At 44.6% G+C, this 19,117-nt stretch overlaps 2 protein-coding genes across 16 annotated transcripts in view; both read right to left on the bottom strand.

Annotated features, from left to right (window-relative positions):
* Window positions 1–422: 422 nt before the first annotated feature.
* On the bottom strand, window positions 423–5,664 carry USE1 (unconventional SNARE in the ER 1). The gene is made up of 8 exons (XM_032092950.1): window positions 5,510–5,664; window positions 5,301–5,350; window positions 4,660–4,738; window positions 4,007–4,159; window positions 3,769–3,787; window positions 3,034–3,064; window positions 2,634–2,796; window positions 423–2,423 (listed from the first exon to the last, which is right to left on the bottom strand). Exons 1-8 carry the CDS (start codon window positions 5,645–5,647, stop codon window positions 2,241–2,243), a joined length of 816 nt encoding a protein of 271 aa, XP_031948841.1. The 5' UTR covers window positions 5,648–5,664; the 3' UTR covers window positions 423–2,240.
* Window positions 5,665–6,146: 482 nt separating this feature from the next.
* Window positions 6,147–19,117, bottom strand: part of MYO9B (myosin IXB) — a 41,815-nt gene continuing 28,844 nt past the window's right edge. For 9 of the 15 annotated variants that reach the window (XM_032092580.1, XM_032092581.1, XM_032092575.1 and 6 more), the window contains 21 exons: window positions 18,901–19,050; window positions 18,623–18,789; window positions 17,124–18,071; window positions 16,523–16,589; window positions 16,050–16,180; window positions 15,264–15,421; window positions 14,967–15,157; window positions 14,398–14,496; window positions 13,715–13,891; window positions 13,191–13,232; window positions 12,544–12,655; window positions 12,321–12,391; window positions 11,664–11,856; window positions 11,228–11,356; window positions 10,540–10,645; window positions 9,729–9,860; window positions 8,655–8,778; window positions 8,201–8,248; window positions 7,590–7,729; window positions 7,187–7,314; window positions 6,147–7,037 (listed from right to left, as the gene is read on the bottom strand). In XM_032092580.1, coding sequence (XP_031948471.1) covers window positions 6,601–7,037; window positions 7,187–7,314; window positions 7,590–7,729; window positions 8,201–8,248; window positions 8,655–8,778; window positions 9,729–9,860; window positions 10,540–10,645; window positions 11,228–11,356; window positions 11,664–11,856; window positions 12,321–12,391; window positions 12,544–12,655; window positions 13,191–13,232; window positions 13,715–13,891; window positions 14,398–14,496; window positions 14,967–15,157; window positions 15,264–15,421; window positions 16,050–16,180; window positions 16,523–16,589; window positions 17,124–18,071; window positions 18,623–18,789; window positions 18,901–19,050 — 3,750 coding nt within the window. In that variant the 3' untranslated portion in view covers window positions 6,147–6,600. Of the gene's footprint in view, window positions 7,038–7,174; window positions 7,315–7,589; window positions 7,730–8,200; window positions 8,249–8,654; window positions 9,293–9,728; window positions 9,861–10,539; window positions 10,646–11,227; window positions 11,357–11,663; window positions 11,857–12,320; window positions 12,392–12,543; window positions 12,656–13,190; window positions 13,233–13,714; window positions 13,892–14,397; window positions 14,497–14,966; window positions 15,158–15,263; window positions 15,422–16,049; window positions 16,181–16,522; window positions 16,590–17,123; window positions 18,072–18,622; window positions 18,790–18,900; window positions 19,051–19,117 lie in introns of those variants that run through there. The other 6 variants (XM_032092585.1, XM_032092587.1, XM_032092582.1 and 3 more) reach the window with 4 other exon arrangements.

Genomic DNA, 19,117 nt, shown 5'->3' on the forward strand with positions numbered 1-19,117 from the left:
TGCAGAGTTGCTGGCAGCTGAGGCAGGGGATCCGTTGGGTCGGGGGAGGATGGAACATTCTTCCACCTGGGAGAGAACCCCCAGGAAACAGAGCTCAGTGCTCAACGGCCACTGGTGATAACAAAAGGTGTTACAGGGTTCAATCCTGGCCGTTCATTCAAAGTAACAAACACCCACGAAATGTCAATGGTCAAAAGTTAAGTGGTTTCTGAACTCACTCCATGCAGGCTTCTTTGTAAATCAACTGCTGTGACTTGGAGGGGTAGATGTTTTCTAGGAGACAAGCTATCACTAGCAGTTCCCTTTCATGTCTTTCCAATTGAAAATTTCCTAATTTGTAAGCGCCAAAAAGTTATAGGCAACCCATTTTGCTGATAGCAAAATTCAGTTTCAAACTTGTCTGCAATGATGCGCCAAATCTTTTGTAAGCTAGGAAAAAATAATTTATTTCAACTAATAAAGAGGAAAATGTTATGGACAACGACGCATTACTGCTGCATCCCAAAATCTCACACACAAAAACCATTCCAGCACCACATTCAGCCTCTAAGCGAAGAGCTCGGCACTGAAATGCCTCCAGGGAAAGTAGTAAACAATTAGAATTGAAAAATAATTTGGTGACACAGCATTGACTAATGAAGCACAGTGAAACGTCAAACATTACATACAGCTGAAGAAAAACAAGTGGGAAAAGTAGAAATGTCCATAAATGGATTGCTACAACTATAAATTCCTAAAAAGTTCAAGGTAAGTACCAAGTTTGAGCAGAAGGAGCATATCACAGATATCTGAGTAGCTGGAATTAAAAGCTGTACCCCATAATATAATTATTCTTTTGCTAATCCATAAGTGAGTGGCATACTAAATTGCAGACATCCTGTTAAATGAACCAAAATTCTTTGTGTAAAAAATGTTAACTGTCTTCATCACCAGAGATGGGTTTGTACAGAAGAGAGCACAGCTCTGACACAGAGCCTGGTGCTTTGGGATGTGTTCAAAGCAAAGCTGGATTTTCCTAAAGAACCCAGTTGTGACAAACAGCTCTTCCCCCACCTTCCTCAGGCCTGTGGGTGCTGGGGTCAGCAGCCAGGCCTGGCACAGCCCATGGTTTGGTTCCAAACCAAAGCACAGCCAGGGTCACCTGCTGAACATGATCACTTTCCAGAGTACAGCTCCACAAACACCAGCAGGGATGCTGAAAACAGAAGGGTTTGCTTTCAGCTTATCACAAGCACCTACAAAGACTCTCAGGCTGTCACACAAAACCTGCTTTACTGAAGTCTCCAGGTTTTTCTAGCAGCAGCACTGTTTTAAAAGTATTAGTTTATTTTTTCTCTGTTTTGTTTTAGTGAACTCTTAAGACAACACTTAACACGAATAATTTGCTCAAAAAGAAAGGCTGAATATTTTTTAAATAATTATTTCCATCTTGAAGACAGCACCTTCCTTTGCCCTCATCTTACAGTGCAAACATGTTTGCACAGGTGAGGTCTGTGCCACCTGCAGCACTGTGTGTACAGTTCTAAGGGGCAGGGTCACGGTGTTTCCTTCATGCAACGGCATCAACACAACAATGAGAAGTGAGAACATTTGCACATAAAAAAGGAAAACAAACACCGCACAAAAAGCAACTCCAGTTCTGTAATAAGTCTAAACTGGAGAAGATTGTAAAGTCCCAAATACCCATCTGGGAAAAAGGTGAGCCTGAGAAGAGTTTTACCTGTTGATACTCTGAATCTGAGCCAGGCAAGCACCTGAACAGCAGAATTCTCTTCCTACACCTGCAGCTGTGTATGTACAGAACTGAAATTAAATATTAATTAAACATCCTGTTGGCAGCAAGCTGCTAGGTCAGTACAGAAAAGCTGTGAAGACAGGAAAGAGTGTAAGACTTCAACTGTTATTTAAATTTGTATTGACTAAACACCTTTTAGGAGTCATAACATTTGTCACAACCACATTAAAAATGACTGTATTTATCCACTAAAGAACTTGTTAGCAGCTCAGTGTAAATTCTCACTGTTACCTCAGCTCTCCCCTCAAGAGGCAACAATAGTCACCAAGTAAACAAGTATCCAAGAGTGGAAAGCCTTCCCCAGGAAACCCTCCACTGCCTGCACAAGGAGGAGATGCAAGGTAGACCTTGGACAGCCTCTTTAAAGACACTGACCGTGACAGTTCTCACACCAGCTGAGCTTTCCCTCTGCACTGCAGGCAGCTTTGAATAAAATGAAACAGAATCATTTCAGTTTGGGGAAAATCCTGATGAAGAGAATCATGCTGATGAATATAAAACAAACTACAATTAACATTATCCAAAGCAGCCAGTCAACGGATTTCTTGGCGTGCTGTTCCAGGCGGTCAGACTCATCCTTGAGCTTCTCGAAACTCTGGTCTGCCATCCTGAGGGAGTGTGACAGTGTCTGTGGAGCAAAGAGAGCAAACAGTGTCAGGCTCAGAGCTGCCAGTTCTGGCAGCTTCCTCTAACAGAGAAAAGATTCAACTGCAGAGAGGTTATTTCCCCGAGTCTCCCCAGTCCAATCCCACCTGGAATCGAGCTACAGGATTTCACACATCAGCACTTGAACCTTGTGGGTTGCAAAACCAAGGGGTCACAGCTCAACATGCGCTACCTGGTTGTCCTGTTTGATCACGTTCTGAGCAGCCAGAGTGTTGTTTTTGAGGCTTCGAGCCAAGCTGAGCATTTCCTCAGCCAGCTTCTCCTGCATGTCCTGGTGGTGCTGCAGCACAGCATCCAGCTCCACTGCTGACTGCTTCTCGTCTGATGCGAGGCCTCTGCAAGAGCACAAGGGAAAAAAAGGGATTTACACTTCCTTGTGGGTCAATCTCACAAGTTTTCCCCAGGTTTTACATCTCTACAAGACAACAAGGTACATTAAGTCAGTGAAGCCATTATATTTTGGTTTCTACCAGCAGACACTTCATCCAATTTAAAGCATATCTGGGATTTAAAGGTCATTGGGAAAATAGTTCCCAAAACACTGAGCACTGGAATGAGAAATTTTGACTTACTTTCGTTTCCTTATGCTCAACTCCTCAGAATCTGAAAAAAAAGTGTTTAGCGTGTTATAAATTCCTAAGCAATCATAGGCTGAAAAAACAAGTCTCCTGTAAGGGATTTTTGGATATCCAAATCCTACTTAGCCTCTATCCCAAGGAATATGGGTGTCAAAGGCCTACCTGCTTTCTGCAGGGAAAAGAGGACATCCAGCATCAAAAGAGAGGAAAAACCCCAGCTGAATCATATCCCTGAGGGCAGGGTTTCAGCCCATGTGTCTCGGTGCTCTTTCAGGACACGTTAGATTGGCCCAGCTCCAGCTGCTCTACCGGTAGCCATGGAAACCTCAAATTAATTCCTCCCAGCTCCCTACGTGAATAACATGGCCGTGTATTCCAGAGGAACTGAACAACACCTACTCAAAGCACCCAGAATCACATGATCTGCTCAGAGCAGAAGGAGCAACAATAAATTGTCCCTGCTAATTCTGTAATTAGAATGTCTGTTTTTGCATGAATGCTGCAAAAAGAGGTTCCTGCAAGTCCCTCCCACCATTGATAACAACACTTATGCTTTCATCTGTCAGGGCTTTTGGTTTAGTTTTTTTTTTTAAATCTACTGTCTTGAAAAGAAGTGAACCACTAAATTAAAAGTACACTTCGGGAAATCTTGAACACCTGACCTCCCTCTTCCCCTCCCTGCAAGACTCAGGTTGACTACGGTCAGAAGAAACAACAGATCAAACTTACCATCAGTAGCCAGGGAGTCCTGGGAGGAGAAAGAGAACCAAAACAGCAGATTACGAAGGGTCAGTGATAAAGGACAGCCCTGCAGGCCTGGCAGAGTGCCAGCGCCCGGGATTTAGAGATAAAGACGTGACTCCCTACCCAGCCTGGGACACTTCTCAAACACAGCCACCCAGGGCAGCTGAACACAACCAGGACAATCTGTAAAGCAGCAGCAAAGCAGAAGCAGCACTGAACATACTGTGCCAAGCAGCTCACTCCTCATCTGGCCCGTGCACCGCGCCTTGGTCTGCAGATGGACGGTTTTGGTGGCTGGGGTTCTCTCCTTGGCTGTCGTAGGGGTACGCCCAGGGGCCAGGAACTGGTTTGCCAGAGCCTTTTCCATTGATGAAGACTGGGAATGGGAAGAAGCAATGAACAGTCATGGATATCACGTTCTGCAGTAAGAAGCACCTGGGTGTGACCCACAAGGATGGGGGTGCAATCCCACAGCTGCTTCTCAACAGTGAATCAGCCTGAACAGCAGCACTGACTGCACCCCACTGACTAAAACCCATCTTATTGGCATTTCACAGCTCTCCAGGTGCACCTGGGACCATCCAAGAGCAGTGTCAGGCCTGAGGGACAGTACCTGCCTTTACATCTCACAGCAAAGGAGCGAGAAAGATGTAGGCAAAAGTGTACTTTGATTTTGAAAAGAAGTTTCATACAATACCTCCTTTTAACAAAATATGAATCCAACATATTTATTCAAGTTTTCACAAAGACTGGCTAATAAGATTTTAACAACTGTTATTTTGAGATGCAAGATAAAAGTAAACATAGGAACCAGGCAATAGGTGAATATAAACAGAGAATACTGAAGTCTTTTCAAGCTGAACTAGTAGATCTTACCAATTTTTCAGCTTCTAGGAGTCCCTTTAGGAAGTCCACTTTGCGAGAGTATTCATTCAGCAGTTCGGGGGCTGGCTTGCTATTGGAATTGAAAGGTAGCAAGATGAAAGCCAAAAGTTACCAGCATTTTCTACTGTTCTACTTTCCAAATAAAATTTTTTAAAAACCCCACATGGTTCTTTGAAAAAGCAGAAATAGCCTCAGGTTGGGAATACACTTGCAACCATCTGAAAATCACCTTTTCCAAGGCAGGGAGGGCTCGGGGCACAGGTATTTCCACAGGGAAGCATACACACTGCCACGGTGTTTGTGGGTTATGGCTGACTTACATGTACGATATTACCGAATCACAGTGTCATTAACGTTGGAAAGGACCTCCAACATCATCAAGTCCAATCTTCGACTGAATCCCCCCATTTCCACTAAACCATATTTCAAAGTGCCACATCTGCTCTCTTTCTGAACACTTGCAGTGACGGTGACTCCCCCACTTCCCCGGCCAGCCCCTTTCAATGCTTAACCACTCTTTCAATGAACGAATTTTTCCTGGTATTCAACCTAAACCTCCCCTGGCACAACCTGAAACCGTTTCCGCTGAAGCACAAACCCACATCGGGCACCCAGGGGCTCAGAGCGCTCACCTGGACTGCTTCTTCAGCTCCCGGAGCATGTCCTCCAGAGCAGCCACATACTGAGGGCAAAAAACAAGACTTTAAGCGACAGCATTAAGGAGAAATACCCTGTCTGGCAAAGGCTGCGGGTTTAACACCACAGCGCTCCCCGTCTTGGTTACTGAGGGGCCGGACGCGGTGCTGCGGGCAGAGGGGCGGGAGGGGCGCGGCGGCCTCACCTTCTCCAGCCGCCACTCCTCAGGGTCCCGCCGCTCCGCCGCCAGCGCCTCGCACCGGCTCAGGAGCCGCATCACGTTCAGCTCCAGCCGCGTCGCGGCCATGGCGGCACCGGAACTCGCCTCAGCGCTGCGCGCCATCTTGGGGCGGGGCGCGGGGAGGGGCGAGAAGCGCCGGGCGGGCCGTGACAGCCCCGGTTTATTTAAAATAAAAAAAACACCCCGAAAGCACCCCAAAGCCAACCCCCGCACACGGGCACAGAGGCGGCTGCGGCTCGGGGCCGCTGGGACAGGGTTGTGGCGGCTGATGTGGCCGAGCTGAGTTCTTCCCTCACTCCAACGTGGCGCAGCGCCGTGAGGGGCCGAGGCACGGCCGCGGCTTCAAGGCGCTGATGGGGAATCGCACCTCGCCCTCAGGTGTGTCCTGTGTGTGCACAGAGGTGAGGCGGCTCCGCACAGCACACCCAGCACGGGAGCTCCGGCTTTGCTCCAATAGCACCAAAAGCCTCCCCCGCGTGAGCCTCCTTTGTGCTTCCCCTTTCCCCGTCCTTTATCAGTACTTCATAAAAACAGTAACCCGAGTAAAGGCTTCCTTCGGAATAAGTTGCTTGTTAGACAAACATCGATAAACTACCAGACGTATTTTTTAAAAGTGCAATGTTTTAATAAACGTTTTTATACATATTGGTCTCAGTTAAGGCTATTACCACATTAACAGTTCCGTAAACCACAGAGAAAATTGTCATAAAATCATACAAAAAATTAAGGCAACACACATTGACCTAAACTCACTCTTGGTCCCATGAGAGTCCATTGTAAGGCAAATGGGAAAGGCACAGCAGCGGAATGGGGGGGCTTGTTTCCTGTACACTCAACCCATGTATTTATTCAACATTAAGTTTTACTTTCTTTGCAAGGTTTTAATTTAAAGTGGAGAGTATTTGCTTTCAACAACCTTGCTTAACCCTTACAGTACTGTACATTTCCAGGCTGCCTTCCCCGCAGCCACTTAAAAGACCATGAACAAGTTCACAGCCTTCAAAGGGTTAAAGCCAAAGCTGTGGTCAACTTCGAGTCCAGAGAGCTGAAGAATTTCACTTCTCCACACAGGGAATGTGAGAGTAAGGGTCTGAGAACCTGCGTTTGAGTTTTGCTGTTGGTTCGTATTCATCCACGAGTTCCTGAGCGTGGGCCAGTGCAGACCCTTGTGCAATGTACACCGAGTGGATGCTGTCAGTCCGCCTTGCTGGCTGCTCCCTCCGTTGCACCATCTGAGACTCTTCCTTAGGGAAAACCTCATCCTGGGATTCTGTACATTTGAACATCCCGGGAGGAAGTTTTATGTTTGCTGTTGGCATCACTGGAGTTCGACGGGGCACTTTAATCTTGGACAGTGTTAAGGAGTATCTGCGCCTTGAAGCCAGGGATGCAGAGTAAGAATTTGAAGAGGTTTGGGGGAGAGAAGGCACTTTGCAAATGTCTTTGGCAGGCACGCTGGAGCTCTGAGCACGGCAGTGTAATCCAATAATTGCTTTAAAGAAACAAGATACTTAGAGACTGATAGCAGGCCTAAAACGTAACTCGATACGAGCCACTATGACCAGACAATGTTTGGTCACCTGGCTGTATGCACTGAAAGATGTAGAATAAAAAAAAAGCACATACTACCTTAATACTGACCTTCGGTATCCATCCGGCCTGGTTTGTCCTCCAGCAGGCTCTCTGTGCTCGCAGAGGTCTCCGAGTCCACGTTTTCCTCGTCGGAGCCTCGCTGATCGAGCTCAGGTAGGCGGTAAGTGATGTCCTCCCTGCATCAAACAAAGGCTGCAGCACTCAGCTGGGACAGCACCTCTGGCACAAGCAACTTTATGCAGCTCATGTTCAGAGGTAAAGCACGTAGTCATTAAATAATAATAATGTTGATGGTATTTTCTCTCAGCTAGTGCTTTGTATTTTCCTTTTTCCCCTCATAAAGGCCTACAGAATAGAATTAGATCCTTTTGGACAAAAGGTATCCTGCTTTACTACCTGTGTTGCCTCCAAGTGCAAAGGGCACAGCCTACCCAGGTAAAGGGGGACTTACTTTTCTTCTTTTATTGACTGTATGCGATCGATGAGAATCTCCTTCTCCCGGTTATCGGCTTCACAAACGTCCTCCTCTTCACGCACCGAGTCCAGCTCTGAGGTGCCACTGTCATTTCCTTTGACCTGAGAGCTTTTACTCTGCAAGACAGATTCACATGTAACACTTGTCAGTCACAAGCAGCTACACCAGTCTGCAAGTTTCAGAGTGGTAGACAAATGAGTCAAAGGAGAGGCTGATGGAATTGATGAAGAGCTGTTAGTTATCCATACAAATGTTTCAAAAAGTAAGAGGAAATTTCCTGTTCACCTGATTTCCAAGATTTTATTACCTTTTTTTGATCTGTCAGGCTAAGCTTAGTTTTAGTAGTCCCTTATAAGAAATATTATTACATCCAATGTAAGTTACATACAGTGTCTATAAAATACCAGGTGATGACAGAACAGGCAAACAGTCCTGCATGCAGTCTGGGGAGGAAGTTGCACCAGTACATGCAGTCTTGATTGATCAAAAGAGTGTTTAAAACTGAGTTACAACCCGTGTAAGTATTTTAGTCATGCAATAGTACCATAAGAAAAACTCATGCACTGGAGCCAGGCAGTTGTACATACCAGTTTCCCCTCATAAGGGGAAGAGAACCCAAGTTTTATAGGCCAGAGCTAGAGAGAAATGAGACCAAATTCACTATATGCAGCCTCTGATCACACACAGTTTGGTTTGTATTAATCAGTACAACAAAAACAAAGAATTAAGTGTATTTGCCCTACTAGAACACAGCATATTTTTGCACACCAGCCATCTCTGGAGTGAAGGAACTCCTTCGCCATGTCAGACACTCTCAGTTCCCCTGCCAAAATTATATGGGAATAGATTTTGACCAGTACAAAAGCAGATTCCCACCCCTGTACCCTTATTTATCAGAACTTCGGTGCAGCTGTATATTTAGCTCCTACCTACAGCTTTGGGCAGTTGTTTTTTTCCAGTTGATTTTTGACTTACTGAATGGATGGACAGGGTAAGTAGCACTCCCTCCCCAAGAAGTTGGTGTTTTATTTCAACGCTTACCGTGTTCTGCCGAAGCAACGAGAGCCGTCGGACAGCGAAGCTCTCTGCTGCTTCCAGCTGATTGATTTCTTCCATTTTTATCTTGTACTTCCTTATCTGTTCCTTTATGAGCATCTCTACACACCTGTGAGAAAGGCAACAGCTTATTCAGCTGCCTCATACCGCAAAAGTTCTGAAACAACCACGGTGGGATGAGGTGCTGCTCCTGGCCTGGGGGTGTTTGTCACACACACGTGGCTGGAGTGTGACCACAGTGTCCCAGCCCATTCCTCACAGGCAGCACAGGTAACGGGGTGAAGAGTCCAACACAGCAGGCACAACAGGACAGGTAATGGTGACAGCTAATGGCACATGTTCCTCCTGGGATAACCAGAGCCTCCCATGCTGGCTGTACACAGTGGTGAGCACACATTACCACGGCTGCCAACAGCTCCTGCTGCTTCTACCTGTTGTCCCTGTGCTGGCACAGGCTGGCAGAGACACAACGAGCCTGCAACTGCCCTTCTCCACCTCTGTGGCCCCGGGGGTCAGTAAGAAGCTACAAAAAGCTGTCATTTTTCAAACTCTGTTTTCATTGGAGGCAGAGGCAAGGCCAGCCATGCAGTGAGGATGGTGAGGGGCTCTCACAGCCAGAGTTGCTGGAGGGTGAGGAAAACAGAGAGGGTCAAGGACAGAACCTTCTTCAATTCAAGGAACAATGCAGAAGAGATCATCAGGGGGTTCCAAGTATGCAGGAGACAGCTTAATTCTATATCATATTGTTTATTATGCCTTGTATCTCAGCAAAATAGATGATTAGCGTACAAGCCCCCCAAAAGATTATCTTGATGTAAAAACACAAACCTGATATTTAAGACTTATAGATTATCCTACTTTATGCTTAGTAAAATGGAGACAGGTGGAAGGTCTGAGAGGGGTGTATAAACTGGCAGCACTGGCAGAGCTAGAATTCAACATCTCTTGAACCTCAGTTTCACAGTTTGATCCGAATAAAGTTGTAACAAACACAGGCAGTGGTACTGACCTTCCATCCCATTCCAAAACACTGTTTCTCAGCATTCTGCCAAAACTTACATGGTTGTTTTTGAAACATCCTTCATGCTGGTCAAGGGGTCAGAGGTATCAGGACAGCGCAAGAGGCACGGAGCAAACACGATGGCCAAGGCGTTGGGGGACATGCGGTTCACATCTTCTATCAAAGCCACTCTGAAATTCAACATCCAGGGAAAGAGATTTTAAGCAGACCTTGCTAGAAAACAAACATCGTGATCACACCTTGCCAGAGTTCCCAAATAACAAGTAAGGAGGCCTCTTGGACACTCAGTAAGTACAGCAGTCCAAAGAAACTTTAGAATTATTTCATACCTACTAAGTAGACAACACTTCATGTATCAAAGGATCAGGGAGTCACCCAGGTTAAGCTAATCTGGTAGCTTCTCAAAAGTATGTCTGGTGATTCAGCGTCTTCTCTTCAAAAATCCCTTTTGCCCCTGTTCAGAGAGCTGCTTGGAAAATCCTCAGGTTCCTTGGGTAAGAGCAGCCCCTTTACCAGCACCATTTATTCCTGCACCTGGACTTGCATATGTTCATCTTCAGTTCTCCACAAGCCCCTCTGTCTAAATCCTGGTGCTCAGATGATTCACCAAGGATTTGAGATCTACCTTGTCTTCAAAGTTGTTCTTACCTGGTTTGATCCAAATACACCAGGTGGTAGAAGTAACCACACACCTGTTTGTGAGCACAACTACCAGCTTCAATTCTTTCACTTCTAAACCAGCAGCACAATCCCCTATACTGACACTGAAGGTGTTTAACGCTTTAGGAAGCTTCCAAGAAGCATTCAGAATCACAGTTTCTCTACAAATGAAGAAATTAAACTCATTACTTGACAAGATGGAAGATGAGTCGTTCCAAGGTATTATGATTTGCTTGTGGGAGCTGTTCCAGGACACTGTAAATGGCACAGAGTTGCTCCTGTTTCTCTGGCAGTTCTGCGCAAAGGGAGAAAACACAAGATTGTAATTGCTGTGCAAGGCTAGTGGAAAGCTAAAAATACCTAAATTCTGGTAAGCCTTACTATCATTTCATTTACCAAGTGTTATAACTGAATGTTAAAGTACCCCTCATGGCACTGCAATTATCCTGCATTTTCAGATGCTGCTGCTGTTAGCAATCATCAGGTGACATACTAAGACCTCCAGCACTATCTAGGTGCCTTAATCCCACTGAAGTTAAAACAATCTAGGGATTTAAAGTATCTGTATATCCAGATCTGGTTCAGAATAACAAGAAGAAAAACCCTGCCTGAAAGGAAACTTAGTCACATGCTTACTCAGTTTTTAGAAAGAGCAGCTGTAAGTGACACATTAAAAGTAAAAAAAGAATCTTGAAGCAAGATCAAGTAAGCTAGAGGAGAAATTCCCTGAGAAGTATTTTATGTAAAATGTCCAAAATCATTGCTGTAAGTGCACTGGAAGGAGCTGTTTAGTCAGCATGAGCACCCTAATAATTTCTTTTCCCAAGGACACAATGAGTTAAAGAAGAAATGTTTGAAGAATGGTTTTAAAACCTACCTACAGCTCTGAGAAAATCATTGTACTGTGCTGAAGTCATCAGTGGGTCTGGCAATTCCCTCAGCCACTGCTTAAGGATCCCTGTGATGGTGTGAATAGGGTAATTCTCCAGTTTCACCGAGTTTGGGTCTGTAAAGAAATGTTTTATTTAGAGCAGTTGAATTCTTTGATGCACACAATGAGACCCCATAGAAATAAGATTAGAAACATTCAAATCTCCTGTTCACTGAATCCAAATGGCAATTCAGAAAGGGAAAAAAGGCAAAAGATAGTAATTTTAAGGTACTAAACAGCTTTTGTCAGCCAACAAAAATAATATAGCCTGCACAGTCAGCAAAAAGCTGGTTTTTAAACACTAAGAAGTGACAGAGTTACAGATAGAAGAGAATGGCAGGGAAAACTGGTATCATGCAAAGAGTGGAAAACACTGCCTGACCTTCCTGCAGCAACTGTTTCAGCTCCTTCATCCGATTTGCTGATCCTGATTTCCTGTAGATGCCTTCTGTGTAGAGCCCGTGCATCTCCACGTACTCCAGCAACTTCTCCATGACCACGGGGACCGAGTTCCTCTCGCTGGTCAGGGCGCTCACACACACCCCGAAGTGCCGGGGCTCTGCGTCCTGCTCGCTCTGGAGGTGATACAGGTGTGACCTCACTGTGAATTCCTGTTCCCAAGCTAGAGGATGCCACGGCTTCCTGCTACAATTACCTTATGCTTCCAGAGACTACAGCTGAGTGTTTTATTCTGGCTTGCTACATGCCTTTGATCATAAAGCAGATTTCCTGAGCTGCAGCAATAAAGAGCCTTTATGGTTCACACTGCAGGATTTCTTTATCAGTTTGTCCAACACTGCACACACACTCTGAGAGAAGGGTTCCTAAATTAGCTCAAGCATCACCTCTTAGGAGAATGCTCTGTTTCTGCAATTGCAGGGCCCCTCTCTGATTACATACAGACAGAGGAGGGAACTGATTAAGCAATTTTTGTTCAGTGCCTGGACATTCACTGTTCATTTACTGAGAAATAAAGGCAGCATTTTGCATGCACCACTTATGGTACCACAGAACACCATCCCACATCCATGGGCCTTACCTTTTTCCCACAGGAGGTACAGCTGCTCTGGATTTTGGACATGCACTTCTTGTGACAAGTCAGCTTGCAAACTAGAGAAAGGAGCAATTGTTACAGGCATCCAAATCACACTGAAACACTTTGTATCCTGAATTACCCACTTTCTATACGGCCTGTCCACCAAGGCCCACCTGTGGCAGCCAGGGCTACAAGCACTCTGCACATCTGAGGTCTGTTCACTCACCACTGCACAGACAGGCCTTCTCCATGGGCCAGATGTAGGAGGAGCAGTGCTCACACGACTGCCGGATGCTCACTTGGTAGCTCGTGAACACGTGGCCGTTGTGCTCTTCAATCTGGTGAGAGACAGCAAGGAACCAGTGAAGTTGTTTTGCCTTTAAAAAATTATAATTGTTTTTAAAAAAAACATCTACCCCATCTCAGATTTGCCACTTTTATTTTACAATTACAGCTGAAAGATTTTCACTCTGAAACCGAATTTCACCCTACCTTAAGGCAGCTGGGTTTGCTGGAACATTTCATAATTGACTTGCTGCCTTAAAGTTCATCAGTACAATACAAGAGCTATAGTTTTGTTATTAATATTTAGTAGTTGTTTTCTTTTAAACAGTCCATGCTTGACAAAGCCTTTAGACTCTAAAAGACCTTCTGGACAAACAAGAAAATGCTTGAGTACCACCTATCACTGCATGAGCAATTTCTCTGGTTTGTAAAAACCAGTTTTATATTGTCACATCTTCATAAAAGAGGTAAGTGAATGAGCATGCAAAACAAACCAGAACATAAGTACAAAATCAAGCTCTTCAAAGGGTGTTTGTGTTCTGTGAGTGCACCTGAGGATTTGGATTATTGCAAAAAGAAAGCACTTACTGCACGATCTTGTTTTCTTTTCTTCTTCTGGGCTTTGGTTTGCTGCAATGGAAAACAAAACTGGCCTTAGTCTTTGAAATTCAGACATTCCAGTCCTTTTTTTTTTTCCCCTATTGAGTTTCCTTGACTTTACTTCACCTCCAGACATTCGAGACACTATCCTGCAGCTTCAGCTTGATTTGAGGGTTGTCTGAGCTCACACTATCAACTTCCTAAAAACCAACTGAGCTCACTGCCTGATGACAAAGCAACTCCAAGTCTCAAACCTCCAGAGAACTCCTATGTTTTTACCAAAGAAAATGCACACTTTCCGATTCTGAAAATATTAAGTTAAAAAATTAACAATTCCAAAAAGGTGTATCAGCAAACAGAATTTGTTACACACATGATGTGTGTATGGCAAGTGTTTCCCAAATAATGAAGAATGCCATGGAAAAGGTTTCTGAGGTAACACAGGTCCCTTATGTTAAGGGAACAACAATGTTTCATCATCCCATAAACCAGTAACAGAGTAACTTCTGTACCTTGGGCTGCTCAGGTTCCTCTTTCTTTGTATATCCTCTGATGAATTCATCCAGAAGGGATAGAAAGAGATTCAAAACCAGCTTGACTTCTTTCTCTTCCCTTTTTTTGGCCAGGTTTGTAACTAGGAGCTGGTAATTTTCCACCAGATCTTTGTAGCCAACATGGATTTGTCCATTCTAAAGAAGGAAAAATACTTGTCAAAAAATTCATTTTTGATACTGTTGAGACAGTTTCATATTTTCACATCTTTAAGTTCAGAGGTGAAAAAGCACAGCCATGATCAAAGTCAAAGATAACAGCCCATGACAGAAACAAGTGAACACACTTCCCTCCTGCACTGTCCAACAGCACTTGGCTGAGACAAGGCAGTGTCAGAAGAATATTGAAAAAGCTGTTGGCTCCTCTCTTTGGTGTTTAAACACAGCAGCATTAAGAGGCTGAAGACAGCAAAATCCATCCATTTCTAAAAATAAATTTACGGCTGAGTGAATGAGAAAAGGAAAACAAAGCAGGCTGCTTGAGATTAGAGCAGAACTGTAAAATGAGTCTAACATTCAGCTCTGAATTCTATGCTGAGAATTGCTGAACTGCCTTGTGGAAGAGCTGCAGGCCAAGCCTTTAACCTGCACACTCAGTTCATTTATTGTCTGCCAACTTTCCTTTATTGAGACTTACTACTTACAGGAGCAGAGTACATGGTCTTGATGTTTCCTCTGAACTTCTCTGTGGCTTCAAAAAACAAACATTCAACACCAGACTTCTGGGAGCGTAAGTCATTGATCTAGAAAAAAATACATCTGCATCAGATTTTGTTAAAAAAAGCACATCTGAACAGAGTTAAGCTTCAGTGGCTGGGCTTGGTCATTTGCGACCATTCCAATTATTTAAAACAACACTTTTTTAATGCACTGTGCTGATGATACAAAATAGGAGAGTCGCATAGTTTGGCTTTAGAGAACTCTGTCTTTACTTACAACTCTTGCTTTTTTTAATACAACTTTTGCTGCCCACTCATTTGTAAACAAAGAACTAACATGAATGCTGTGAGTATTTAATGCAATATAATGCATTCAGAGACTTGAAGAAAAGAATAGGAAGGGCCCTTACACAGACCTAACTCAGTCAAACCATCCAATCAATTCCCCTTTGCTTACGTTGTAACACAAACTTGCACCTAGAACAGTAGGCTTTAAAACTCCACACAAAGAGAGAACAAAGACTTGAATTTTATCATGGCTGAGAGCCTTTCACCTTGTTTAGGAGGAACTCATCCAGGTGTTTCAGCTCATTGGCATTTGCAATCTCCCGGACCATGGACGCGCGCCAGTTCTGGGACACGCTCGAGATCTTGCTGATCTTTATGGTTCTGTTCTTCTTTGCTTTGCTGCTCTCCTTCCCGTGGCGCTCCCCAGCCTGGGGCCGGCCCGGCTGCCCCGAAGAACCTGGCAAAGAAATGGATTTGTACTTTCAAGCAGGGTGAGGGAATTCTGCAGTATTTGTTTTCACAGAAAAGATGCACCGTGCTGAGGGTTAAATCACCAAACTCACCTTCAGAAACTTTCTGGGTTCCTCCTGTGTCTGTAAAGAGGACACAAGACACGAGAGAGAGGCCATCTCCTTCCTCAATCACATCAGAACTCTCCTTTGCAATTTTCTTGTCTGGCTTTTTCCCCAAAAGTCTACGCAAAGGGCTTTTGAAAGCAGACCTGAATGCAAAAGCAGATACAAGTCTGTCCCATTAGTAATGGAAGCTGGCTCTGCTACAAGAACAGGCTCTTAACAATAATCCACAACAGGATTCACAACTATGGGGAATATTTATGGCCCAGCCTGCAGAAAAACTGAGCAGCACAAAAAAAGGAAAGACAACGTGAAAGCACATCTGGACTTCCTGGTATTTACAAGATCAGAGCACTACCTTCAGCAGACACAGAGACAACACCTCACATATCCAAAACATCGGCTCTGGCTCAGGAAGTCCCTGGACTGCAGAATGCCAGAGGCTGCAGCAGACCAGGGAAGCAGCATTACATGCTTGCTGGGTTCTTCAGCTTTTCTCTTGGTGTTGTATTACACTACAGGAACCTTTGATCCGAGCTGTAAGTTGGTTCTTATTTTAAAAAGAACCAGTTCAAAGAAAGTGTTATGCAAGAAGCAGAGAATCTGTTCCTCAGCAGGGTTAGATATCATGCTCAGAGCAACATGAAGCAGTGACACAGCCACTCATGTAGCCTCTCCACAATCACAGTCTCAAGGTGCCCAATCCAAATATCAATGGAAAATCTTTTTTTTTCATTTTCTCAAAGACAGCCCAGTCACACACACAAGCCATACCTGGCATCCACTTGCTGACTCGCTGGCTGCACAGGAATGGCCATGTCTGAGGTAGGGAAGTGGTCACTGGGCTTCTTCTGCACAGGGTATTTCTTGTTGCCTTTTTCTTCTTCAATTGGATCTGGTGATTGCTACAGGAGAGAGGAGGAGTCAAAAACTGCATTTTGAGTGACATAGATCCTTTAATGGCTTTAAAAAACAGAATGGTGAAGTTTGCTCTATCAAGACAAAACACTTTACTCAATAGATATTAGCTTATTAATGCAAGAGCCAAGTATATTTAATACTTTGATCAAGGATCCATTTACTAAAAATTAAGTTTTCAAAATACTGCATAATATTTGCTGGTGATTGTTTTTCAAGGATATCAAGCCAAAAAAAAAAATGAACCTGAAGGAACACAGAAATACACTACAGCCAATTATTCACAAATCTTTAATATTTATAAACAATATGCACAATAGCATCAGTACCTGGTTCATAGCAATGGTCTGGGCCAGTGTTGAGAGGTCACTTAATGAAGCTGAACTCCCCTTCTTCCTGTAGTAAGATGGGTATATTTTAATACATAAGTATATTTTAATAACATCTGTGGCCTCTTCACATTTTTTAAATAACCCACATATCAATACTACATCTGAGACAGAACCCTGATCAGCTCTTGCAATTCACTTTTAAATGCAAAATGTACTGGAGAAGTAAAAAAGCATGGGAATGTCAGATTTCCTGTCATATGAGAGGGATGATGCTTGCAAACTGCAGGTCACAAAAACCTTGTTTCCAATGGGTAAAAGACACATGAAAATAAACTCCAGACACTACTTCAGCTAAAGCCCTGACTTTCCATTTAATTCAGCCAGGCAGGCTTAGCATCTCTTGTGAGCTTCTGCAAACATCCTGCCCATACAGATTCACTGCAGGACTGGGAGCCAAGGAAAAGCTGGAGTTGTTCACAGCTCCATTTGCTCCCATAACATGGCCCAAATGTACAGGCTCTCAGAAGTTCTCTGTTTTAGATATTACAGATATTTGTTTTCTGTAAAATAAATCAAAAAAAAAGGAAGCTGCCCTTACTCTAGCTGATCCTGAGGAGACTTATCCACATGTATCCTTCCATCCAAAGACTGACTCAGCACATCATTCTGGCCAGCATCAGATTGTCTCTTTCCTTTCCACTTCTCTCTCTTGTACTTTAGCTTCTCTGGGTCATCCACATATCTCTGGATTGCAGAAGAAGTGGGGCTGTCCAGGTCTTTGGTTGCCTTCTGCCACCTGCTTTTATCTGCCCAGCAGTCAGCAGGACTCTGAAAGCTGCCAGTAGCAGACAGTGTGCTACGAACACTCAGTGCAAGATCTGTGGGCCTTTCAGGGCAGTTAAAGCTTTGGCTGCCTTTTATTTGGTTATTTTGATTTCTTTGTGTTTTCATTCTATCAGCTGCCGTGCCCTCTGTTTCTGATCCAGGTGGTTGCTCAGGAACAGAACCACTTCCTTTTACCTCACTTGATGGTGGAATGTCTGAAAGAGTTTTTTCTTCACTTGGACTTTTCTCTCCCTCGCTGCTTCCCTGAAGGACATTATCTTCTTGTGTTGTGGATTTCTCTGGCACTGGAGCAGCTTCCAGGGCCTCTTCAGAAACAGTTTGCTCCTCGTGGCACAATGAAGATGGTCCTTCAAAGGACAGGAGCACATGTTTGTTCTGCAAGTCATTGTGTTCCAGCCCCCTCTGCCGACGGGATTCCCGCTTCTCCCGGCTGTTGGTTACTTTCTCTGAGCCCTCCACTGTGCTCTTCTGGGGTAATGTGGCTTTCTCAGATGAGTTCAGGTTTTCAGCTTGTTCATTTTGAGCTTGATCTTCATCCTCAATAGCTTGATCCGGCTCTGACTCATGTTTCACAGGCAGCTCATCTGCTGCTGGCTCGCTCTGTTCATCCTTGCTCGTATCATCCTCTTTCTCTTTATCTTCCTGCATTTCTCGCTGCTTTTCTTCAGCTGTCTGCCTTTCCAGAACCATTTTCTGGTATCTGTTATGCATTTTTAAGATGAAAACACTTTAAGATGAAACCCTTAATGCCCAGAGGTCAAAAAAAACCCCAGCTGCTTAAATGCAGCCCAAATAGCAATAAGACCCAAAGTACACCTACAGTCCCAGTGGAGTCTGCTTGTCAGGACTGGCAGCATCAGTGCAACTCAGCTGAATAAAGCTCAAGTCCTGAGCACTTACCCACTGTCCACACTCCACTGACCACTTGATACTGACTGAAATATCACATGGCAATAACTACCTTTAAGTTCATACAATCCCAGAATGGTTTGGGTTGGGAGGGACCTTAAAGATCGTCTCATTCCCATCCCCTTGCCACAGGCAGGGACACCTTCCACTATCCCAGGGTGTTCCAAGCCCCATCCAACCTGGCCTTGGGCACTTCTAGGGATCCAGGGGCAGCCACAGCTTCCTTGGGCAACAATTTATTAAGTTGTTTATTAAGTCAACCCATCACACAAACTGAGCTTGGCAGGTGAAGCCAGGTGATTCAATGGATGTTTTCATGTCACACTGCTCCTTCCCCTTTACCTCTTACGCTGCAGGTGCCCCCTGACCAGGGCCTGCAGGAGACAAACTCTCCTCCTGTGCTGCAGGAAGCGTTTCCGCTGCCGGTGCCGCCTCCAGGCCGCCTGGATCTCGATGGCAGCGTTGTTCCTCTGCAGAGCCATCCTGACACTGCGGGAGCGCCAGCATGCCTGGCAAGGGAGGTTTCTGAAGTAAGGGAGGGCTGCTTCAAGGTGGGGAGTGTTACATGACAGAGTTTGTTTGTTTGTTAGGAAAATAAGGTTGGCAAGTCCCAGAGATACCTGTAAAACAACAGCCGCCTGCCGCATCCTGAGAAAGCGTTTCCTTTCCAAAACCATCCTGAGCCAGCTCTGAAGGAGGATGATTTTCCTGATCACTTCTTTGTGTAGTGTATCCTGTAGTATCTGCCGTTCAGCCTCCTTCATAAAAACCTGTTCAGTTAAAGAAAAGTTCATCAAGAAGCAGTTAACAGGAGCCTGTCAGCCCTCACTGGAGATA

The sequence above is a fragment of the Corvus moneduloides genome, chromosome 28 (assembly GCF_009650955.1).
Source record: "Corvus moneduloides isolate bCorMon1 chromosome 28, bCorMon1.pri, whole genome shotgun sequence".
Lineage (NCBI taxonomy): Eukaryota > Metazoa > Chordata > Aves > Passeriformes > Corvidae > Corvus > Corvus moneduloides.